Genomic DNA, 25,216 nt, shown 5'->3' with positions numbered 1-25,216 from the left:
GACCTGTCCTCACTATAGGCTACTATTTAAAAGTCTCCATTCAAACACACATTTAGTGTTAAGTATCATCTAAAATTTATTAACTACTTAAACACATTATTTAATCATAGTGTCCTGCCAGGTACATTTCACACAACTGCTCAGATCAGTGGTGGAGCACACATATTTTTGTGTGTGTTAAACTTTTGTTTTGTATTTGTTTTTTACATGGATGAAGTCATTTGAAAATAAGAAGCAAACTATTACCGGAAAGTATTTTGTTCTGTCTCATTTTATTTTTTGTAAAAAATAAATATACCCAATTTCTTCACTGTTTATCTTTATTAGATACTTTAACTTTCAGGCATTCTGTTGGCGTGTATATGGCGCCATCTAGTGGAGGAGGACTGAAACAGACAAAGAACAGAGTTGCCAGGTTTGAGATAATAAGACCTAAGATATTTACAAAATTACTTCAGAAAAAAAGACATCCTGAAAGATCCAAATAAGATCATAAATATTGTAAATTTCACAACTGCCTAAATCACAAGTTGTATTCAAATTATTATAGTAAGAGGAAAAAGTAAAATGAAATGCCTTGAAGGAGACGTTTGTCTCATCTGGCAACTCGTCTGCACTGGACGTCAGTCTGCGGCTGTTCGTCTTTGAGTTTGCTACTGCTAGCCATTGTTTGAGACATAAAGTAGACACTGAATCAGCGTTAGCTGAGCTGAAAGTGGATAACAGACATTACCTGGCAGACATTTGCAGCGATTGTGTCGTTTTTCTGTTCAGTAAGTTCTTTTACCTAAGCGTTTTAAAATGAGCATAAAGCATGTTAGCTAGCGCGGTCCATGTGAAAGGCTTTTGCTGCAGTTGCTAAAAGTCGATTAGCATTTTGTCTTGTTTACAAAACCACTGTTTCGTTCAAATATTAATGTCATTAACTTAGTTGTGTTGAATATTATTGCCGCCAGTTTAATATTTAGTACAATGCCCTGTGCACATCAGGGATCGCTACGGGATGTAGCATATGCGCTGAGTGTTGTTGTTGTTGCTGATCAAAACTGTAGCGTGATTTCTTTTAAGCCTTTAGCGTCTGCAATAGCATTTTTCTATCTTTCCTATCTTTTTTGTTTTCTAAATCTACTAGAATTAATAATTATGTATACTGTAGATTATGATTACATGTTTGAGTGTCTTATTTTCATGTATCATTTTGGATACAAATCCAGTACAAAACAACAATAAATATGTATTACTATTTACAGATGGCACTTTCAAGACACTTTTATCGTATGAATGAAAATGCATTCAAGTAGATGGACAAACAAACTATATTATTACAATATTCTTGTAGTGGTCAGGTTTGTCCTCCTTTAGTATATTGTGAACTCAGACATTTGTGAGGAAAACATGATGCATCTCATTATAAAGCATTTGTATCAATTTCATGAAGTCACAGGTCAGTGTTCTGGGGTCACTATAAACATGTCCCTGTGAAGAATGTAGATGCTACAAATGTGTCACGAAAGTTAGGACTGAGTTTGGACCACAACTAACATTAGAATTTACTATCTTATTTCATTGTTGTTACTAGAAAATCACTTTACCTTTACCTCAATACTTTACCTTTCTATTAGATTATTTTGATTATATTTAGTAATGGTTTATTATTGTTATGTTTGTGAACAAAGCTCTTCAATGATGTCCAATCAAGTTCTCATGTGTGTATGTATTTGTGGTGTTGTGTGTTTACACAAGTGATGTGGCCATAGCCCGTGTTTTAGTACCAGCCTTTAGCCGGTCAAACTATTTTTACAGCTCAAACAGTAGTGCTTTACTATGGTTTTTTGTGAGCCTCCGGTCTCTGAGCTGGAATTGCATCCCCCACCCACAAGTCCCACCTTGAGACCTGACCACACACACCAGGGGGTTTCCTTCCTTCACTTATCTACACATCACCAGGTGTTTGTTATGAAGCCCCGGCCCACACCATAGTTTGATACATACAATTATTATAGCCACTAATGAGTTTGGAAATTTAGGTTTGCCTTTTTTAGAGAATTGCAACTAATAGCTCTTCATTGAAGATTTTGAATATCATGCTTCATGATTGTTACACTGTGCTGTTGTGAAACCTGTTTGACAGATATCTCACAAATGAATTTCTGCTGCTGCTAATCCCTACCAATATTGGTGGTTGGCATTTGGCTGTGAACTTGGCTATTAATTCTGGTCACATCAAAGTAGCAAGAATACACTTTCTTGCCCACGAAGCAGATGGCTCTGAGTAGGATATGAGTGGGATCTTGATGTGGTGAAATCCTCTTTAAACTTTGTAAATAAACTTCCATCTTTGTTTAACTTGAGTCATCAAACACAGCAGTGGGAAAGGCCTGTCATTTGTCCCTTTGGTGTAAAGCAGTTAAACCCAATCCTTCCTGAGTCTTATATAAGTTGGGCTGAACCTCCAGCGAGCTGCTCCCTAAAGACTTCAGCCCGTCTCTGTGTCTTCAACTGCATTATGAACAAATGTGTATTTTATTACAGTAATATAGAAGCCCAGGATTAAGAGATTCATCTAGATCCAGTGGAGTGATCTCAGTGTCCTTGAGTACAGCGGGGTGCGAGAGTGGTACGCCTGAATCACATTTTTTGAGTCCGTCCATTTGCGTGATTCAAAGAAGGATCGTATTTGCAACTATGTTTTAATGATTCCTGGTTGACATAAGGTGTAACTCATGAGTCATAATATAATTTTGAATAGCATGCTGAGTTTATGCCCTCTATTGAACATTTAGCGATTGACACTTATTGCTGCTCATTGTGAGACACCTTGCAACAACAGTTGACAAGCTTTGCAGCTAATACAGACACATATACAGAAATGTCCACTGACGTGTACTGTCCCTGTCAAATAAACTAAGAATTAAATTGTGTATCCCACCACAGGCTCATAGTTGTAACCACTTTGTTTCTTTTTTCAGGCACAAATTCAGAAAGTGCTGTGTAAGAGAAGAAGACGGAAGACCGTTTCACCAATTTTTTGCCTGCTCCTTTTTGAATTTTGCAAAATGGCCACTATCTCTTCACTCTGGCAGTGCCATTGACCGACACTGTGGACAAGCAACATGGAGAGAAAACGCAGAAAGAAATTAATCTAGCTGCATCAGCCTTTTGCAGTATGGACTTGTTTTCAGAACTCTGGACCTGAAATGCTCTGTTTTGCCTCTGGTAATTAATCCAACGTCGATTGCTTATTTTTCACCTTAAGAGGTCCATAGACAGAAACATGCTGCTGCCTGTGTGGACTTGTGTGCTCTCTGGGCTTCTGGCAGGGCTTTTGCCTGGAATAGGGACAGAGCCACAGATCCCAGATCCACTGGTCCCCATACCGGGCTCCAACTGCACAACTGCAACACTCAAAGTGGAGTTCTCTTCTAAAGTTGTGGAGCATGGTAAGGAACCTTCAGTCTTTTTTCAGTATCTGTACATAATACACATGTCCACAAATATGTTTCATTAAATATGTTTGAAGTTTGAATGCACTAGATTTATATATCCAATGTGGTAGTGGAAGAATTGTTTCTCAAGGATTTAGAATGTTTTGTTTGTGTGTGCAGAGTACATTGTGGCCTTCACGGGGTATTTCTCAGCCAAAGCTCGAAGTTTGTACATCAGCAGTGCGCTGCGAAATGCGGGAGGAGAACTGGAGTGGCACATAGTTCCAAGAGAAAACCCAGCATCAGATTTTCCCAGTGACTTTGAGCTGGTCCACATCCGTAAGGCCTCACCCAGCAGCCTGCTGACCTTAGAGGACCACCCCTGCATCAAGAGGGTGACCCCACAGCGCAAAGTGTTCCGCTCTCTCAAATATATACCTTGTAAGTGCCACTGTCCATGTCCTGTACCTGTAACATTTATCTTGTCAATAGATTAGCTTGTAAACACTAAAGAATTATGCTACAGGATATTAACTGCAGATTTGATGGTAGTCAGTGTACATTGTTTTGTTGTGATTATTAACTTTTATATGATCTATTTTATTTATCATAATATGGTATCAAATTAAATAAACAATTAGTACAAGGAAAGAAACCCTCCCACACACACTCATACCCCTCACCACAGGAAAACAAGTTTGAAAAACAGATAAAAGAAAACACAACTTTTTATTTTATTTTAATCAAGTTAAGTTAAAATGTTAAAAGTCATTTTGTAACCTTTTCGGGTGTGCAGTTGCATTAATATTGCAATTATTTCCTGTCATTGCCAACATATTGTCTATTGCTATGACATCCAAAAGTGTGGCTTGTGAATGTGTATGTTATGGGGGAAGGAGGGAGGGTGAAGGACAGAGAGCTCTGTGTTGCTCTCCTGTAGAAACAGGGTGAGTTTGTATGAACCGAAAGAGACTGAACAACCTGATACTGGCACTGGATTAAAGACCACAGTGAAGCTGCAACTGTTGCATTTAAGTTGAGTAGCATCATGTAGCATTTATTTTCACTTTGTTTAGGTTTAATGCAGATTTGGTGGCCAAATATCTAACTAGCTGTAGACTGACGAAGCAAAAACAGCCCAAGTGGTCTATCATGCTTTGAATTGCTTGCCAACCTACGTAGAAGAAAATGGTTTCATAATCACTTTAAAATGAAAATTAACCAGAGGATTAATTTATCGAGTTTTCAGTCTTGGATGTAAAAGATCAACCATGCATAAAATGTTTACTTTTCTTCCCTTTATTGCTTAAAGTAGAACTAAGTAACTTTTGCCCCTAGAGGCCATAAGCGCCACTGCAGGTGTCGTGGCATTGGCATTGTCCGTGAGAGTAAGTACTACTCTGACAGAAAAGACAAAGGGAAAGAGGCATATTGTACATTGTGCTACAACCCAATTACACAATGGAGATCTAACTTGGCTGTAAACACAGCTGAAGTGGCACTAGCCCACAATTAGCTTTGCCCGTTAGCCCGTTAGCCTCTTCTGATCGTGATAAACCAAATAACGTTTTGCCAAATGTTCATCAACGAATTGAAAGCTGTAGACAGAATACAGTCCTGTCCGCCATTTTTTAAACCTCAGAAATGTGAGCCAAAAGTGATTTTGTAAACAACTGAGAGCAGTGAGGGGAGATGTTTTCCATTAGTGTCTATTGGAGCTGCCGGGTCAGAGCAGGGAAAGTTGCAGTTGTGGTTTTCTGGCCAGAGACACCGGGGGAGTTGAAAGACAAATCATCCCATTAACACCTGTATTACCCTCAGGATTTATTGAGGTAAAAAAAGTTACTTAGTTCTGCTTTAAATTGAGATTGTGAGGAGAAAAACATTTCAAGCTTTCTGAAAAACCTTAGCCTGGGGGAATACCCATTCTGCTGTGTGCTCTTGAATCATTTCTGCACAGCAGTCTGGGGACCATGGCCAAAATGTTGCATGGATTTGGGGACCAATCACAGAACGAAGAGGGACAGCAAGATACGGAAGCTTGTAGAATTTGTTTTATATATTTTGAAGTTTATTTACAGATCCAACATGGATTCAGCAGCGACGACATCTTTCCATCAAGCTTTAGACCGTGTTAAATAGTTTAGCTCGAAAGTTTACAGCTACGTGCTGAAGCATTTGATAGACATCCGTAGCGCCCACTAAACGGTTATGGACAATCGTAAACCACACCTCTCCTTAGAGAAAATGAATTTGTGGTCCCCAGACTAAATGTCACTTGTGATATTTTGTCTGGCGATAGCCAGGCTAGAAAAACCTAAAAGATGCATGGATTAGTTTTAGAACAATACACCATATAAAATAATGTGATTTAAGTAATGATATATCTTTTGTTCATGTGTCTCCACAGCAACTGAACCCACCGCTCCCTGTAACAGCTCAGGCGAGCCAGAGAAGTGGCAGTCGTGGCAGTCCTCGCGCTCTTTCAGAAGAACTAGCCTGTCTTTGGGCTCTGGCTTCTGGCACGCCACCGGTCGCCACTCGAGCCGCCGTCTACTGAGGGCCATACCCCGCCACGTGGCACAGATCCTGCAGGCAGATGTGCTGTGGCAGATGGGACACACAGGTGAGCTGGGGACATTTAACCTCTCCTGTCAGAGAGATAACATTTAGGCTGCACAACATATTAGTTTAACAGGTCATATAATTCAGTGTTCTGTCAAATGTTGCTTCTGAATGTGATTTAGATGCAGCATGTGCACTGTGGACTACATTTTGCTTCTAAAACATACATTTTGTTTCTAACTACATTGTTAGAAATATCACAAGTACATATTTATATGAAGTTTTGCTGCCTTACTTAGTACCTTTCGTGTTGGAATATCTGTGTGCCAGCTTCCTGAGATGTTCTGTTTTCTGTTGCCAGGGTCTGGAGTGAAAGTGGCCGTCTTCGATACAGGCCTGAGCGAAAAACACCCTCATTTTAAAAACGTGAAGGAAAGGACCAACTGGACAAATGAAAAGACACTGGATGACGGTGAGGCAGATGGACACAAACACATTAAGATATTTGCAGCTGCCGAAAGTTATAACTGTATCAATTGTCTGTTGTGATATTTAGGCCTGGGCCATGGCACATTTGTTGCGGGTGTAATAGCGAGTATGAGGGAATGCCAAGGCTTTGCCCCAGACGCAGAACTGCACATCTTCAAAGTGTTCACAAATAACCAGGTACATTCTTGATTCACTTTCCATTGTGTTTTCATCTATATGTGGGTTATAAATAGCCTAAGTATTGTTTATGGTCACATTCGTAGGTTTCGTACACCTCCTGGTTCCTGGACGCCTTTAACTACGCCATCTTGAAGAAGATCGATGTTCTTAACCTCAGCATTGGAGGCCCGGACTTCATGGACCACCCGTTTGTTGATAAGGTGAAAACATGAAATACAAACAAAACTAATGTTATTTCATATAGCGTAAATTCATGGCTATGAAGCGCACCTGAATATACGCCGCAGGCGTCTATCCATGTTGTGACACGAGCGCACACACACTGCACTAGGGCCGAGAAATGAGCGCAAAGTGTCCCTCCGCTTTGCCGTTTCATTCTCATCTCCTCCTCGCCTGTTTTTCCACAAACATTGCGCTGCATTTTAGCCCACTGTAAGTTTAAACTGTCTTAGATAAAGAGCATAAAGCGTTTGTCTCTGTGTAACGCGCCATGCTTAAGGAAAATTGACCAATACCCCCCCTCAGCACCCTTTCCCCTGCGTCGCAGTCTGGTAGCAGTCTTAGTAGGAAAAAGGGCTGAACTATGGGACAACAAATTTCTGGTTGGGCGTGTCAAAATGTGTAAATTAGCTACATTGTTGTATAGGCCGCATGGTTCAGAGCGTGTGAAACATTAGCGACTTATAATCTGGAAATTAATGTATATACTATTTGATGAACCATATATTCAAACTACATTCAGGTTTGCTACAGACACAGGGAACAACTCAGAAAACATGGAGCTTTTTCTTTTGTTTGTAAGATAAAAACGAAACAAAAACTAGAAGTGAACCCTATACTTTGCTTTGACAGGTGTGGGAGCTGACTGCTAATAGAGTGATCATGGTTTCTGCCATTGGCAATGATGGACCACTGTATGGGTAAGTTTGGTGTTGAGAAAAGGGCTGAAGCCACACCACTCAGCTCTCCTCATGACACATACATGACTGTAACTAAACCGGGAGTGGGTACGTCTCCATGGAGATGTGACTAAATTTGAGATTTAAATAGGTTCGGTTGTCATACAAATCCATTCTTTGATTACCCACTGCAGAAATAGCATTTGCTGTGTCGAGCTGGTCATCAGGAGCATGTTTTGTATTGATGGCAACAGTTTAGTCCAAAATGTTACGCAGTGTGCCTTTTAATAAAGTAGAGCAACACAGCAAAGTGCATGTTTCTCATACAAGTTTTGATCAAAGTTTTCTGGTGACTTAAAGTTGCTTCCATCTCTTAGGACCCTGAACAACCCGGCAGACCAGATGGATGTGATTGGGGTTGGCGGGATTGACTTTGAGGACAATATTGCCCGGTTCTCCTCCAGAGGCATGACCACCTGGGTAAGCAGCTCTCGCACTCTCTGACCTCCACACAAACACACAAGCGCGTCACTAATCAGTTTGTGCCATCAAAACCTTTCAACCATATCTTCTGATTTGTAATCCATGACCCTTAAATATTCTCCCAGACGCACAGTTACAGCTCACAGCCGACATCTGACTGAGGATCTGAGTGAGCTTTCCATTTTGAGCCCATCTCCCTGCTCACCTCAGCTGCTCTAATTCAGCCGTGAACAGTTTGCAGTTTTGACTGGCGTGGTCTACTAAATGTATTCGAATAATTCATGAATGACGGCTTTTTATACACAATTTCCACAACTCCGTCCAACTGCTGAATCGTCTTAAGTACTGAACATTGTCTGCGCACTAGACGAATCAGACTTTCTAATGAGGAACTGCTGAATGTAGTTTTCCTTTCATGCATCAATTTTAATCTCTGAAATGTAGATGTATGGAGTTGGAGGTGAATCCATCATCCGGAATTATTACTTGTGTCAAAAAACAAAAACTTTCTTCTCCACAATTGACTGCTTCACTGCGGCTGAGATGAAGGCATTCAAGCTCGAGCTATAATTTAGTATACGGAGGTTGAACAGGGCTCCTCGTCAGACTGCATGCCCTGTTGACGACAATGTCACAGAGCTAATAAAGAAAATGTCAACTTACCTCTGAACCGTTGGGGAAATTACTTCTTGTAGTGTTCAGAACATATTCACGAAGGAAAAAGCAAAGACCTAATCCAATCTTTCTGTGCCATTGCTTAATCTGGTTTCATTTGAATGAGTCTGAGTGAGAAAGAGTAAAGAAATAAAATCGTTTGACACAGCCGGGTGTCTTTAAGCGCTAAGTGGGCTGTGACAGAGATGGTTTCTATAAAAGTAATAGAATATAAAACATGTTACACTTGTTACTAGGGATGCACAATTAATTATTCACAGTAGGTCCAGAACAGAAAGGTCCTCTTTTAGGCCCTGGTTTTGTCATGTATTTTTTTTTCTCTGTGCAGGAGCTGCCGGGGGGCTATGGCAGGGTGAAGCCTGACATTGTGACTTATGGCTCTGGAGTGCGTGGCTCTGGGATGAAGGAGGGCTGTCGCTCCCTGTCTGGCACCAGCGTGGCCTCTCCTGTGGTGGCTGGAGCCGTTGCTCTTCTGGCCAGGTGTGAACTCATGCTCTAGATTTCTGTTGCTTTATAGCGGCTACAATCTCGAATCGCATCTGAGACTTTTGAAACTCTCTTCTCAGTTCCACTGAGTATATCAATTGACACAAGCTTTGAGTGGATGCGCTGTTGCGAGTCAGCAGAGCATCAGAGGACACATGCAGGATAATAGGGAAGACTTTTCCAGCTCAGTCTTGTGTAACTAAATCTTTGCTTGTAATCCTACATCAGCAGGCACTGAGATGTGTCCCTCAGGGAAGTGGTGTGTCAGTCCATAGCTGTATATCAGTCAATATGGTCTTTCATATTGTGAAAGCCCTCTTGTTGTGTACATGTAATTGAATCCATGTGCGAGTTTGCACATCGCTCATGTTGCTAAAGGAAGTATCACACTGCCATTGTAGACAAGAGTTATGTCTCAGTTTTCGCCGATAAAACTCATTCCCACCTAGATTTCTATCTGTATCTTTGTAGGCACTCACAAAGAACCATATTTCAACAGGCAAAACATTATGACCACCTGAGTGGTCTCCTATTCACTGCTGGGTGCAGTTATAAAGACGTACAGTAGTTAGGTTGTGAATCTGGCATAAATTTAGTATAGTTTCAGTTTCTTTGACTGCATTCACTCACACATGACCTAAAATGTTTAATACCTGACCATGACCCTGTTGTGCCCATAGCACGGTGCTGAACCGGGAGCTGGTGAACCCCGCCTCCATGAAACAGGCTCTGATTGCCTCGGCCCGCAGGCTCCCGGGGGTCAACATGTTTGAGCAAGGACATGGCAAACTTGATCTGATCAGGGCTTACCAGATCCTCAACAGCTACAGGCCCCAGGCCAGGTAAACCACCTCTGTATTACTATCCTTTAATGTTAATGTTTTGTTACTTAAACTGAAACATTGTGCATGTTTTTATTAACATCTCTATTTACTACATTATAAAGCAGAAACAGATAAAAGGCATGTAATATGTAATATATGTTTGTTTTAAATTTTTTCCTAAAAAAAAAGTAGATTGTAGTAACTTTTACAATATTTTATTAAGTTTTACCAAAACGTAGCACAAAACAGCAGAGCAGAGCCAGCACCGATGTCAGTAACACAGTACTGTACCTCTAACTAGGGTTGTCAACATTAAGACTATTATCAGAACTACACGCTCATTTGCAAAGGTATCATTATTAATTAGAACTTATGAATAGTTTTGAATAATTCTTGATCATCTATTTTTGCTCTATAGTATCTAAATTGGTATCGAGTTTCGAGTATTTAAATATCTTCCTAACTTTGTACACAACATGTAGTGTTACCCTCCTTACCTCAGTGTCCTTTGATAACATTTCTTACTCCATAGTATTCTTTAAGCAGCTGTTGTCTTCATCCTCTCTCACAGCTTGTCTCCCAGTTACATTGATCTAACCGAGTGTCCATACATGTGGCCTTACTGCTCTCAACCGATCTACTACGGAGGAATGCCCACGATTGTCAATGTGACTTTTCTCAATGGCATGGGTGTCACAGGCAGGGTAGTGGACAAGGTAAGCTCCAAGACGCCTACTCTCACAGTTGCTATAATCCGTAATCTTACTGACAATTTCTGTCATTTGCTTTCTTTGTAGCCCATCTGGCAGCCATATCTTCCTCAGAATGGTGACCACATAGACGTAGCCCTCTCATACTCTCCCGTGCTGTGGCCGTGGGTGGGCTACTTGGCGGTCTCCATCTCTGTGGCCAAGAAAGCTGCATCGTGGGAAGGAATAGCTCAAGGTCATGTGATGGTCACTGTGGCCTCGCCTGCGGAGAACGATGTGAGCCATTGCACCACAATAATCCTATGTTTGTCAGTTTAAAGCACAAAATAACATGGTTGTTTCTTCATCCCTAAATGATTTGCAGTCGGAGGCGGGCGGAGAATTGACCTCCACAATCAAACTGCCTATCAAAGTGAAAATTGTGCCTACGCCCCCACGCAGTAAGAGAGTACTGTGGGACCAGTACCACAATCTGCGCTACCCACCAGGCTACTTTCCCCGGGACAACCTCAGAATGAAAAACGACCCATTAGATTGGTCAGTTACTGTGCTGCTTCATGTATTGTCTGTGTTGCCCTATACTTTTACACAGTGTTGACTATTGTGTTCATTTGCTCTCAGGAATGGGGATCATATCCACACTAACTTCAGGGACATGTACCAGCACTTAAGGAGTATGGGATACTTTGTCGAAGTGCTGGGAGCTCCCATCACATGCTTTGATGCTAGTCAGTATGGTAAGAGTGTAATAGATTTTTTTTTTTGTCAATATATCTTCCTCTATTATGAAAGAATACGGTAAACTGATGTGCATCATGTATTTCTGCAGGCACTTTGCTGATGGTAGACAGTGAGGAGGAGTATTTTCCTGAAGAGATCACCAAACTGAGGAGGGACATTGATAATGGCCTGTCACTGATTGTCTTCAGCGACTGGTACAACACATCTGTCATGAGGAGGGTCAAGTTTTACGACGAAAACACAAGGTAGGTTTTTTGAAGGTTGTCCGAAAGCGGAAAAGATGTCTCCATAAGCATTTTAGCAACTATTTGTTTCTAGATTAATTGTCCATTTTAGGCATTATTAGCATAAATACGGCATAATTTGTTTGCACTGTAAACCTGCTTGCATTTTGGATGTGTATCTTACTGATCTATCTCTTGCTTCAATGATTAAATGGCTATTACCATGCTCTCACAAGCTTTATCATCCTACAATAGCGCCGTGATAAACTGCACCGCCACAGTTGAGAGCAGCAGTATCCGTTTCGCTTTCAGGCTGTAAATCTTAATGATATGAGTTATCGTTTTTCAGCGCAGGCCCTCTTGTGCTCATCACTCGATACACGACCAGGCTATCTCACGGACTCGCCAAGTCTTTTGGTTTTGTAAATGTTGTGTTGCCGCTTTAATTGCAGTAGTGAGTTGAGCATCCAGTGAAGTTATTTTTAAGACCCCGTACAGTGAGAAAGAAATGTTGCTGTTTTGCAGTTCATTCATTCATTCCTACTTCTTATTAGTAATGGCGTATGATGCAATTTATTGTGTGTAAAGTGACACTTTTTTCTCTCCACAATTGAATTTTCAGGCAGTGGTGGATGCCAGACACAGGGGGCGCCAACGTACCAGCTCTAAATGACCTCATTTCAGTTTGGGGAATGGCTTTTAGTGATGGTCTTTACGAAGGAGACTTTACTTTAGCTGACCATGACAGTAAGTATCAAAAAAGCTTCTTCTGCTCTTCCGCGCTCATCTAATCATTTTTACATTTATTTTCAGTGTACTATGCCTCGGGCTGTAGTATTGCACGCTTCCCAGAAGATGGAATTGTGATTGCTAAGAATTTAAAGGACCAAGGTACAATATTTGTATTTTTATAGCCCTGGCGTCAAGCTGTCCTTCTTCAGTACTAATAATGATGCATGTGTGTGCATAGGGTTGGAAGTGCTACAGCAGGAAACTGCAGTTGTAGAGGCCGTTCCCATTCTGGGACTGTACCAAACTCCGTCTGAGGGGGGAGGCCGCATTGCTCTCTATGGAGATTCAAACTGTATCGACGACAGCCATCGACAGAAAGGTAGCATCTCTCTGTTGAAGCCTGTTCTGTTTACTGCATGAGCCTTGTGTAAAATGTGTGAAGAGAGATTTTATTTTGGGTGTGTTTTTTTTAGATTGTTTCTGGTTGCTGGACGCTCTTCTGCAATATACCTCCTACAGCATGACCCCTCCGAGCCTGAGCCACTCACATAGCCGAGTGGCGCCCCCTACCGGCGTAGAGCGGCCCCTGCCACAAAGACTGGAAGGTAAGGTATAGTTCCAGAGGCAGAGACCAAACAAGATACGACCGTATATGGTAGACAGTTAGTAGCCATTGTAATCTGCTTTTATGAAATATTTATAGTCTCTGTTTCCTTCCTGCTTTCAGGGAACCATCTTTACCGTTACTCTAAGGTTTTAGAGGCTCACCTGGGTGACCCTAAGCCCCGCCCTCTCCCTGCCTGTCCTCATCTGTCTTGGGCCAAGCCCCAGCCACTCAATGAGACTGCCCCGAGGTGTGTAAAAGGTCCAGATGTGTCCACAATCTGGCAATCATTTAAACAATAAAGAGGCAAAACGTGTTTTTATGAAATACTGAAACCCCAAATTCAGAATATGCCAGATTTTGTTTTCTTTCACCATAAACTAATTCTGCATTTACAATATTTGTTTAGTAACCTATGGAAGCACCAGAAGCTTCTGTCAGTGGATCTGGACAAGGTAGCTTTGCCCAATGTTAGAGCCTACAGACCCCAGGTCAGGCCGCTGTCTCCTGGGGAGAGTGGCGCATGGGACATCCCTGGAGGTGAGACTGGCGATACCAGCGATTTTACAGTAAACATGGTACAATTCAGAGCTAACTGTGCGCTCTGTTTTTAGGAATAATGCCTGGACGCTATAATCAGGAAGTCAGCCAGACCATCCCAGTTTTTGCCTTCCTTGGAGCAATGGTTGTCTTGTCATTTTTTGTGGTGCAGCTGACCAAGGCCAAGAGTAAACCCAAACGCAGGAAGCAACGCATCAAGCGCCCCACATATTTGCAGCAGCCGACCACCGGGAAGAACCCCACGGTTTGACCAGGACTGCTCTCTGGTCTCTGTGAAGGACAGGGAGATCCATCTGGTATTAAGGGATATTTTTAACTGTTGGACAATCCTGGACTTTTCACATCCAGGGCTCTTGACCGTGGCTTTACTTGGCACTACTATTGTCATGGTCTCATCAAGGTCGTCCTTTGGTGTTATTTGTGAACTGATGAACAGTATTCAAGTCTTTAATTCAATGACTACAGTCAGACTGAACTGAAAACCTTTTCTGGCATTTTCTGCCATGTCATTGATTCTGGTCTTTTCCCAAAATGTTGTTGGACCAACCCTTTTGTCAATGAAATGTGTTTTATATTTATTTAATTTGTTTTTGTCCTAAATATGATACGATGCTTGCACTGTATTGGATAAACATTAATTAAGCTGCTGGATTACACAATGACCAAAACTACAAACAAATAACCTGCCAATATTTACTTCCTGGATTTCATCATGCGGACTTCCTCTAATCTGGACCATGTGTAAATTTTTGTTTTGTTTTTGTTCTTTATAGAACTTAAACTCCGACCAAGCAAAGGTTTATTTTGTTCTGCTCATTCAAGCAGCTTTAACAGACATGTCCAATATATTATCAATTAAAAGAGCATAGTCAAATCCTCCTCTCTTGTTTATTTGATGATAGATATGTCCAGAATGTCTTACTTTTCATTTTGTAATGGTGAAAGCCCTAATGCACTTTGTAGGTGGTTTATCAGGAGGTGAATGCATCATGAGCTGATGTGATGAGGGGTGATGTACGTCGGTGCGCTCTGTGGCCCGAGCTTTGGCTCTTTATCCGAGACTAATGGGCTCGATCAGCCTGTGAATCTGTCAGCGTCCACAAGGATGACTGCCCCACTGGGGGACTAATCTCCCCCTGAACCTTGGGAAACTGGGAAATGACCCTGGAGCCAGCTAGTTGCGCTAACAAGATTTGGAAAAGCTGGTGGTGAGTGGAGGTCACATGCCCTCGTTCCCTCCTCTGTTCCCAGATGCCAGGACTTCCTGTCGGGCCAATCATGTCGCCTGCTCGCATCCTGAACAGGCACTTGAAAGAGACAGTGTGGCGGCTCCGGGCTGAACTCTGCCTCACTCCTCAGCCTCCTTCAGTATATACCAGCCTGTACCTGTCCACATGCTCCCTGCTCTGCAATTAGGACAAGCATTATACCTTTATATTGTATAATCTGCTCTTTTAAATGAACAGAATCAGAACTACTTGTCATTTTAACCATAGGCCTACATTTACAAGATGGCTATAGCTGCCTTTAGCCGACTGTAGTTGCAGAAATGCCTGCAGATTTTTATGGTTGAATGAGTCTTTTTATTTTTTATTATTATCAACTTGATTAATTGTACACCAAACCAGGCAGCTTGAAAATGATATCAACCATGAATTGTAAAACACTTATGCATAAAGATTTTCTTTATTTTTAGTAGGCTAATAAAAAAATAAAAGAATTTGGGAAAAAAAAGCTTAATTAAATACAAACAATAAAGTTAACAGACCAGGCTTTATGGTTAAATATCTTAATGACTTTAATGCACACAATGGAAATAGGTCTATAGGCAATGCTGTAGAAAGGGCTTGATAAATCAACTGCTGATATAGTGACCTCCATGTTGCCAAGCACTAAATAACCACAACCCTTTTCATTTTGGTGATGAGTGAACACAGCATCATCCTCCATTCAGCCACACCCAGACCCAGCTCACCCCCAGGCAGTGTGCTGCTCACCCCAGTCAGTGCATGTGAGAGGAGGACACACAGACTGACCCATGGAGAGGAACTGCGCCGTGTGCTGGACATGAGGACATAAAGCTTATATGAACCAAACCTCTTCATCTGGACCTGCGCTGCATGAGCAGACAGGTGCCCCTGTGTGAGTACCCCGCGCGCCATGGAGAAGTTAGCCCGGGACAGCATTAGCCTGCTTGGGTCTACCTCCAACAAGCCCCCGCTGGACTCCGGGCCCCGGCTTGGCTCTATGGGGGCCGTGTTCATCATGCTCAAGTCCGCCCTGGGAGCGGGACTGCTGAACTTCCCCTGGGCTTTCGACAAGGCTGGAGGGATCCGCAGCGCTATCACCGTGGAGCTGGTGGGCACTTTTACACACTTTTCTTTCAGAAAACTGCATCTTTTTCAACATTTTACTTATTCACCATGCACTTGCATCAGGTAGCCTACACTGTTCTAGGCTACTGCCTATGACTTGAATAATAGTTTACAGTAGGCCTTTATAATTTTGGTGTATTTATTATTATTTCTTTTATTATTTTATTCACAGAGGAGAGTTTACTATTATACAGTATGGAGTGTGATCCCCAATAATAATAATTGAATAATGATATTTTTAAAATAAAATTAAACACTTTCCACCTCATACCCATGAAATGTCTTTTACTGCCTGGTAATTCAAAGGTTATACCTGACCATGACCCCTGCAGTAATCCCATTGACCCTGGCCATGGCTAATGAGCTGTTCAGGCCTCAGTTGTGTTTTAGACTGTCACAAAGGCCTTTTAATCGGATCCTGTCCACATCCATTAAGCCAAACAATAGTGATAAACCCTCATGATACGTCCATTATGTTTCTTCTTAAATGTTTAGCCCTCTTTCAACCCATACCTGTTAAATAAGCAATGGGTATTAAATCCAGCTTGTGCTGATGTGATTTTGTTAGGAATAGTTTTCAGTTTTTGTGTGAACAAGCGGGGGAAAAAAACATTACATTGAGTCGAATATATTGGTAAATTGGATAAAACCTCTGCAAAGAAAATGCTGATCTTGTGCCAGTTTTTGTTTCATCTGTTCACAGGCTATATTTTACAACCAAAAAGCAATGTTACCGCAGAAATCTTACCAGTCCTCCCCGTCATTATTGCTGGACAGTCATAGGACCCATCAAATGTAGAGGTGGCCCTTGTCACTTTAGTCTGTTCCCTCAGATCTCCCTGGTGTTCCTGGTGAGTGGTCTGATCATCCTGGGCTACTCGTCGTCCATCAGCGGGCGTTGTACGTACCAGGCCGTGGTGAAGGAGGTGTGTGGAGCCGCCATCGGCCAGCTGTGTGAGCTCTGCTTCGTCTTTAACCTCTTCATGATCGCCGTGGCCTTCCTCGTCATCGTCAAAGACCAACTCGAGAAATGTGAGCGACAAAATACACCAGGCAACATTTATGATATAGGGCTTCACAACATAGGGAAAAGTTTAATGTCAAAATAAAATGAAATGTTGAACAAAATTCAGTTCAGTTGTTCAGTTGCCAAATTTGAGAGCTCAACTTTAATTTAGTCATATTCAGTCAGCTTTAACAAATGTAGGCCTGCACATGTGCTAATTTAAACTTGACTGGGGCCTGGATACTTTGAAAGTGAGAAGAGAGTCCCCTTTCGGTTTTCTGCAAACTGGTTTTGATGATTGGAACTAGACAAAAAGAAAAAGGAAAAAAAAAGACATAATTTTAAATGTTTTAGGGGGAATTTGGGATAAATCAGCCATAGTTGTTAATCAATAAAAACAATATGTGGATAATAATCAATAACATAAACATATGTGGATGTATGAATTATTTAGAAGAAAAAAAACATCACAGATATTCTACCATGGACCAATAGCCGACTTGACCTAAATTAATATTGATTAAATCCAGTTTTTAAACCATGACATTTTTATTTTAGGCTCTGTAAGGGGAAAAGTGTCGCTCAGATGTGTGTGACTGTGATGTAACCGTTTTTGCTTTGACAGTTTCATGACTTATTCTGTTGCCCTAATTTATATTATCTTATGTTGCATGTACAAAACTCGAATTTGATTTTAGCCAATATTATGTATTTATGTATTATTTTTCTTTTTACATCCATTGTCCCCATTGTCATCATCATGAATTAGTTTAATATTTTACTAACGTAGCATTTTTTTTTCCTTTTCTTAATTCATCATCTTTTACTTTTACTGACATCATTTACATTGTTTGTTGTTGTGTGTGTGCGCGTGTGTGTGCGTGTGTGTGTGTGTGTGTGCGTGCGTGTGCGTGTGTGTGTGTGTGTGTGTGTGTGCGTGTGTGTGATTTCGCAGTTAGTGTTAATCAACGTAATCAGACACAGCTAATCACAGAGAGGAACGTGATTTATATTACTGTCTGCAACATTTAAAAAAAATGCCCATTGCTCCTATTTATTGGTCTTTACTTACAGCCCATCCGTGTTCTGACAAATGTACACTGTGTGGTAGATAAGCCTTTCTTTTCCCCTGACAGTGTGCGGCTCCTTGTATGAGGTGGTGACTGGCCTGCCCGGCTCAGAGATGCCCTACCGCTGGTACACAGACAGACACTTTGCTCTGGTGCTTGTCTGCATGTTACTCATTCTGCCCATGTCCATCCCCAAAGAGATCAGCATCCAGAAATACATCAGGTTAGTACTGAACAATACAGATATCCTGACAGAGGGTTAGATGGTTCAGATCAGTCATGTAAAGTCATACTGCGGAGCAGAAAAAGACCTGACCGGTGTCGCTGCTTTGTTTTGACGACAGGTCACTGAACATCAGATCCTAATATGAAATATTAAAATATTGAATTATTCATTATTTAGATTTTTGTAAAGTGTGATTAAACATGGTCTTCATGATCATACTGTACACAATGCAGTTGTGAATCAGGAGTGTGCTCACAGTGATTCAGGTGTTCGTACAGTATAAGGGTAAATGATTTGTGTTGTGACCTCACTGGAGGTGCTGACCCCTGCTGTTCCCCTTCAGTAAAGCAGACATCCAATACAATTAACCTCAATGATTCCTCTCTAAAGGGGCCATTTGTCTCTGTCCTCTCAGTGTTTTAGGCACTTTTGCAGCTACCTACCTGACCGTTGCCATGATTGTCAAATACTACACCCTTCCCTCTGTCCTGCCTCGCTCCACGTCTCTGCTCAGCTCTGGGTAAGTTCAAATGTGTCTCAAAACTTCATAATGCAGTTTATAGAGTCAGTTGTTAGGAGATCATGCTAGTATTGCTCTAATTTGAATTAAGGCTGTACAATTACAAAGATAGAGATATTGGATAACTGTTTTGAATTTTACTCGACATTACTGTGATGTTTCACTAAACCGTATGATCCATTAAGTCTGAATTAAACAAGACTGAAAACAACACTAAATCAGGCAATCAGTAATGACAAAAAATATAATGGCTGAAATTGAACTTATGCACATTTTGAAGTTTTAGTAATTTGTTTTCGGAGTGTGTATCTCAGATAGAAGAAATCAGTGATTTGTTGTGGCTTATTTACAATATGGACATTGCGTCACCTAATACTGCGTCCTAAGTTGAATGTATATTTGTCTAGATCCAGTTCGTGGGCGTCCATTTTCAGTGCCATCCCGACCATCTGCTTTGGTTTCCAAGTGAGTGCAACCATCTAAATCAGGTGTTTCCTTAGAGTTTGAGTCCCTACGTTCACTTTAAGACAACATGTTTACTGCTGGTGTATTTCTGTTTGTCTTCTTTTGTCGCCCCCCTCCCAAAAAAAAACATTCTCTTTCCAGCCCTCAAGCCACCCACACTGCTCAGCAACCATGCTTTTGTTTTGCTTTTAGATGTGAAACCAGTTTTCCTGAGCAAAACCACACATTGTAGTTCCTTGTTTGCGCTGTGGCGTACAAGCCATTCTCAGCGGGATTTCGTGCCACTTTTTTTTCTCTCTCTTTCAAATCCATGTATATAAATCAGCCATGAATCCAATTTTTGAATGGCAGTGTGCCTTGAAATTAGGTTACTGCGGTTTGTGACTGACCAGGGCTGCATGATATGAGAAAATGAGTAAGATTTTAAACAAAAATCATGAGCAATTTGTTTTTAAGTCAAGCTGTGTCAAAACAAGACTTTGATGAAAATACTGAATCAGGACCGAAATGAGTCTAAAAGTGAAGTATATGAGGAAAATCTTGATAAAACTTAAAACTGAAATATTGCACAAATTTGAGTTAAACTATGGGGGTTATTTACTAAGTGTTTGCTCAAGGGCCAAACAAGTAGCATGTGCAAAATTGGATAAGCAGCAAGTAAGTAATTTACAAAGTTTCATTCTCTCCTTTACATATCAGATTAAGGGACCTAAAACTGCAATAGAGGCAATTTCAAATGGTAAATTGGGCTTGGAGGTGCAACTGCACCGTTGACAAGCCTCTCCCGGCATCACGTGGTTCAAGCACCCATTTGCGACCTCTTTCCCCCAGCTCTGGCCATCGAGCTTTTAGCCCGTGATTAGCCTTTTGTTTTCTTTATTGCAGTAAGAGTAAACTCTGCTCTTCGCCAGTCTCACCCCAAACTTTCTTTGTGCTGCTTGCTTACCATTTTCAGTGGTGCAGGAGTAGCAGATACTAGTACACAAGCCTATGTCCACCTTCTCGCGGCCGTCAGTGTGAAAATAACAGACATGTGAAATTATGTATTTTGATATATAAGTCGCACCTGAGTACAAGTCGCACCCCCAGCCAAACAATGAAAAAAAAAGTGTGACTTATAGACTGGAAAATACGGTAATAATGTTTCAGCTTGCATTCACTATTCAGCACCTGTCCTGATAAATGACCCCTTATGCTGTATTAGCAAAACATGTGGAAAAATCAGATAGAATTGAATTGATTTGGAGATATATTGTGGCTTTGTGCGATATGTCCATTGCGTAACCTGATATTACTATAATGATAATATGGGGATATATTGTGCAGCCCTATCATTGACCAGCTGCTTTGGAAATGTGTGCCTGTCCTACCCACATTTTTCTTCTCTTGTTTGAGTTTTTCTTCAAATTGATCTTGTGAAAATACCATGGTGAAAAAGCTGAGAAGTAAAATGTGTTATTTTGCTGCGGGGCTCACAATGTATTGATCCTGTATTCAGCTGTTTCTCAATAGAGGAGATTGTGAATGGTTTTCCTCCGCTGTGTTTTGGCAGCTGCAGTGTGTGTGTCTAAGTGGTGTTTTTTACTGCAGTGAAAGGTCAGCTGGCAAAGGAGCCCACGGCCGCTGAGCGCCACAGGAGCCTGGCTGTACGAACTTTTCATATTTAGAGGCGGCGGCGTTTACAGTAGGAGTAAAATGATGGTTTCGTCAATCTACGGAGAACGGGCCGGTGTGTAACCTCCTGAGTTGCCACGGTTACGCCCCTGAGGAGGCTTCTGGGATCCAATAATAAAAGGCGGGAGTGTGAAAAGATTGATGCAAGTCCTTTCACACAAACACACTAGGAGACACCATCCCCCGGGGCAAGTGATTGCGGAGGTTGAAAGGCAAGTTGATGAGATCCTAAGAGGTGCAGGGCATGGAAGGGAGAAACTAGATTTAAAACCGGCCGCTGCAGCTGGGATCAAGTAGGGACAAGTGCCTGCCTCCTGACCTCCACTGTGCTGTAAGGCGTATTATTATCATCAGCCCAAATTCCTAGTTTAATTCTCTATTTCATCATGACACCAATCTTACCATCAGGAGGAGTGACACACTGCTGGGATCTTCACCTCCATGTGTGAGCCCGAGCATGAGACCATTGTCCAACCAGCAGACAACCAGGGTTTATGGCCTTGGTTATAAGCATCGCGATTACTGTCTCTAAAACTGCTGTTATGAGTAAAAGACCATATTGTCAAACTGAAAAAAAGTGCCTGACTGTGGTGTAGCACTGTATGTTCCACTATCAAATGGTTAAAATTGTGCCGTGAGAGTGCGGGATATGGTTATTGATCCATAGGCTTTTTGACAGGACAGCACAGGGTTAAAGGGGATGAAGAGCAAGGCGAGACATTCAGCAAGTTGTTGAAGTTGGGACTTGAAGTCTTGAGGAGTGAGAGCAGTTGAGTGTTCTGTCATATTTGCAGCCGCAATCACATCGGCTTCACAGTTACTTTTGATATAGGAACATGACGCACCGACAAGGTCCTACAACTTTTGAATACCAGTTGACAACTGAATAATTACTCCTTTTATCCCCACTGTTTGAATTTCAGTGTCATGAGGCGTCCATTGCCATTTACAGCAGCATGGAGAACCAGAAACTCTCCCACTGGGTCCTCATCTCTGTTCTCTCCATGGTCTTCTGCCTCATCATCTACTCTCTCACTGGTGAGAAATGTTTGCATGTTATTCCAAAAATCTTGAATAGTTTGTCCTTCTGCACAGTTTACCTCTGAGAATTTCTATTTGTTTTGTAGTGTCCTTGCATAATATTATGTGCAATATTGTAAATGCCATACAAACCCGACTCTCTCGGATGTTGCAGGGATTTATGGGTACCTGACATTTGGAAAGAACGTGGAGGCGGACATCCTAATGTCGTATGCGGGACATGACATCTTAATGGTGGTGGCTCGCCTGCTGTTTGGAATCTCCATCATCACTGTGTTTCCCATCATTGTGCTGCTCAGCAGGTCTGATCCTTCACACAGTATTAGTATCACTCATAAATATAGTAGTGGCTTCAATGGCTACTGACTTTGGACATTTGGCGGCACTCGTGCTTCACGGCTAACAGGTCCCAGGGGCCTTTTTATGCAGAGTTTGCATGTTCCCCCCGTATCTGCGTAGGTTTCCTCCTGGTACTATGGTTTCCCCTACCACTAAAAACATATACAATAGGCCAGGCTAAGAGAGTGGGGGACAATGGAAATTAGCCCATGGCTACTACCCAGTGTGCCATGTTTACTTTGCAAAGTCTCATGTGTGTTCATTAACACATCCTGACCAAATAAACAAATAAATATGACATTGGACAGATTGTATACTTAAAAAAAAAATACCACCAGGCTTTGAAAATGTGTAGAACTTTTGTTCTTATTCTTGTTGCAACAAATGAGCAGAGGTTGAGACAGAGATACAGAGGTCCATCTCGCAAAGCCTGAAGGAAACTGCAGAAATGAGCTATTTTCATAATGTAACTATATACATATAAAGCATGAATATCTACACTGCTCTACAGATTACGTGTCTGGCCTTTGTGCTGCTCTTAGGTCAGTGATGCAGGAGCCCTTGATGAGGTGGCGTCAGAAGCGGACCGGGACCGTGACAGAGGCCTTTGAGAGGTGCAGCCGGTACCTCCTGACCATCCTGTGGATCACTGTCACCCTTCTTATCGCCATGTTTGTCCCGGACATCAGCAAAGTCATTAGTGTGATAGGAGGCATCAGCGCCTTCTTCATCTTCATTTTCCCAGGTACGGCATCACAAAGTCCATGTTTCAAATATAGTTCACTGTGACTTGAATTTATGTTTGCACAGGTCTGTGTCTGATGTTTGCCATGCAGTCTGAGCCTGTGTCCTTTAAGACCAGGTGAGCACACTTCCAGAAACTCATTTAGATGTTAATGTAATGTAAATATACAACTCGAAGAAAAGCCATACAAATCCACCCGAGACAGTATGACAGTTAATAAGCTGACAGCTTCTGTTTGTTTACCGCTTTGAAAATCTTTGACTGTGACAGAAATAGGCACTCATTCAGCTTTGGTTTCTATCCAACTAATGACATCTGACGCACATTTGTAGGAAAGTCACTGTAATGTGAAATCAATCCTCACTCAAGAATCAGTACTTTCCAGGCAATTGGGCTTGTTCAAATCTACAATGAAAAGTGAGCCTCATAGCATAATTGTTATGAAACAATTTTGGCCAAATTCGGGATTTTGGTTTTATCCTCTTCTGTAAACACTGCTTTATCTTTAGGTCTGTCCTCAGTCTCGTCACAACCAAAGAAATACCTCCTGTCATAGTCATATTTATGCAATGCAATGCAAACTGTTTTTATTGTTCCATTATCACAATAGGTTTATAGTGACAGTGTCATCTAATTCTGAATGTCCAGTTTATATTTTCAGCAAGCCCTGTCCCTGTTCCAAACTACCATGAGGTCAATAAGTCATTTATTCCCATTACTCTCCTGACTTGTGCCCTGTCCTCCTCAGAGTGGTGCTGACCACGTGGGGGGCTCTGACCCTGGTCTGTGGCGCTTTCATCTTTGGCCAAAGCACCACCATCGCCGTAATGCAGCTCCTGCACAAGACCTGACCCAAACACTGCAGATCAAAAAGCCTATTAATACTTCACAAGACGTTCTTGCATCTTGTGGAATAGGCCTTAAAGGAACAGGCCACCGTTTTTCCATACTGAGTTATGTTCTTACCTGAGCTTAGACGAGTTGATATGTACCTGTCTGGTCTTTGTGCGTGCCTGTGGAAGAGCTTCTAACTTCACCCCGTTTGGGTCCACAGGAATATGCTGGGAGAGGCCAAATGCTAACAACATCTTTGGTCTTTTTGTGCACTGAGCGCATGCACAAAAAACAGGTACGCATCAACTCGTTTAAGCAACATATCTCAGTATCGAAAAACAGTAGCCTTTAAGGTGAAGTGACTTTTACTGTTTTTATATTATTTAAATTTTCTACTATTTATACTATTTTGCGCCACACATGCATACTCTTGTTTTTACTGACTCTAAAAGTACATTGTTATGTGGGTATGTCACAGTGGAATTAAGTTATTAAGAGCAACTCCCTTCCCAAGTACTTTTTACTGCATACTTTTTTAATGAATACTATTTAAGAATGCATTGTCAAGGAGTGATATATTCAGAAATGGAAGACCCAAGGAGACCTGGATCCCAGAGATGTTATTATTTAATACAGGCTTTTTGGAGAAAGAATCTATAATATTGCAGTAACATCCTGATGAGACATCCTGAAGTTCCGTCTAACTTCCCTTCTTCCCTTGGGCTTGTTAAGTGTTAAAAAAAAAAATCATAAAAGACATACAATGGACACAAGACTTTCTGTTTTTTGTCATTTTATTGACTTGCATCACTCTACATCATCTATAATTTCAACATATTTTTTTTTTAAGACCAAATATATATTACTTGCATCCCTGCAATAAGTCTCTACAGAAAGCAGTTTTACTGAAACATACATTAAGAATAATTATTTCTTTAAACATTGCCATAAAAGTGAAAGTTCATTCTTGTTTTTCATTGTTCCAATCATATATGTTTTATATAATAGATTTTTCTCTGTCTTCATAGGAATACTAGAAAAGAAAGAATAGGTAAGAAATGCACAAACCCATATAAGAGTAGCATTGCCTAATACTACAGCAAAGAAGTTACTGGACATTCAGTTTGACATGCACTCGCGGAAGGTTAAAAAAAAAAAAACACGGCCATAGAAAAGAAGAGTTACCGCCATGATGTCGATGTGGCTAGTTCCTGATTGGCTTAGTGACCATTCATCTTGAGGTAAACCTATAGCAGTGACACCAGAAGCATGCTGCCTAGAGTGGGCCTGGTGTCTACGTACAGAACTCTTTTCTATGGCGAG

The 25,216-nt window shown here is 41.4% G+C and overlaps 2 protein-coding genes across 2 annotated transcripts; both read left to right on the top strand.

Moving 5' to 3' along the window:
- The first annotated feature begins 620 nt into the window (after window positions 1-620).
- mbtps1 (membrane-bound transcription factor peptidase, site 1) lies at window positions 621-14,454 on the top strand. The gene is made up of 23 exons (XM_079567367.1): window positions 621-773; window positions 2,970-3,440; window positions 3,606-3,866; window positions 5,836-6,051; window positions 6,352-6,462; window positions 6,547-6,656; window positions 6,743-6,859; window positions 7,512-7,579; window positions 7,936-8,038; window positions 9,045-9,196; window positions 9,883-10,044; window positions 10,598-10,742; window positions 10,824-11,012; window positions 11,101-11,273; window positions 11,358-11,473; window positions 11,566-11,722; window positions 12,324-12,448; window positions 12,515-12,592; window positions 12,672-12,812; window positions 12,907-13,038; window positions 13,161-13,287; window positions 13,447-13,577; window positions 13,652-14,454. Exons 2-23 carry the CDS (start codon window positions 3,275-3,277, stop codon window positions 13,846-13,848), a joined length of 3,177 nt encoding a protein of 1,058 aa, XP_079423493.1. The 5' UTR covers window positions 621-773; window positions 2,970-3,274; the 3' UTR covers window positions 13,849-14,454.
- A 1,260-nt stretch (window positions 14,455-15,714) lies between these two features.
- Window positions 15,715-24,038, top strand: slc38a8a (solute carrier family 38 member 8a). Its single transcript, XM_079567749.1, has 10 exons — window positions 15,715-15,956; window positions 16,807-17,005; window positions 18,116-18,272; window positions 18,691-18,795; window positions 19,203-19,260; window positions 21,858-21,972; window positions 22,130-22,277; window positions 22,857-23,059; window positions 23,125-23,176; window positions 23,808-24,038. Exons 1-10 carry the CDS (start codon window positions 15,759-15,761, stop codon window positions 23,908-23,910), a joined length of 1,338 nt encoding a protein of 445 aa, XP_079423875.1. The 5' UTR covers window positions 15,715-15,758; the 3' UTR covers window positions 23,911-24,038.
- The last annotated feature ends 1,178 nt before the right edge of the window (window positions 24,039-25,216 follow it).

Source organism: Gobius niger, assembly GCF_951799975.1.
Source record: "Gobius niger genome assembly, chromosome: 12".
NCBI lineage: Eukaryota > Metazoa > Chordata > Actinopteri > Gobiiformes > Gobiidae > Gobius > Gobius niger.
Note: the sequence above shows the minus strand (reverse complement) of the source record. Positions and strands in the feature narration are given on the sequence as shown.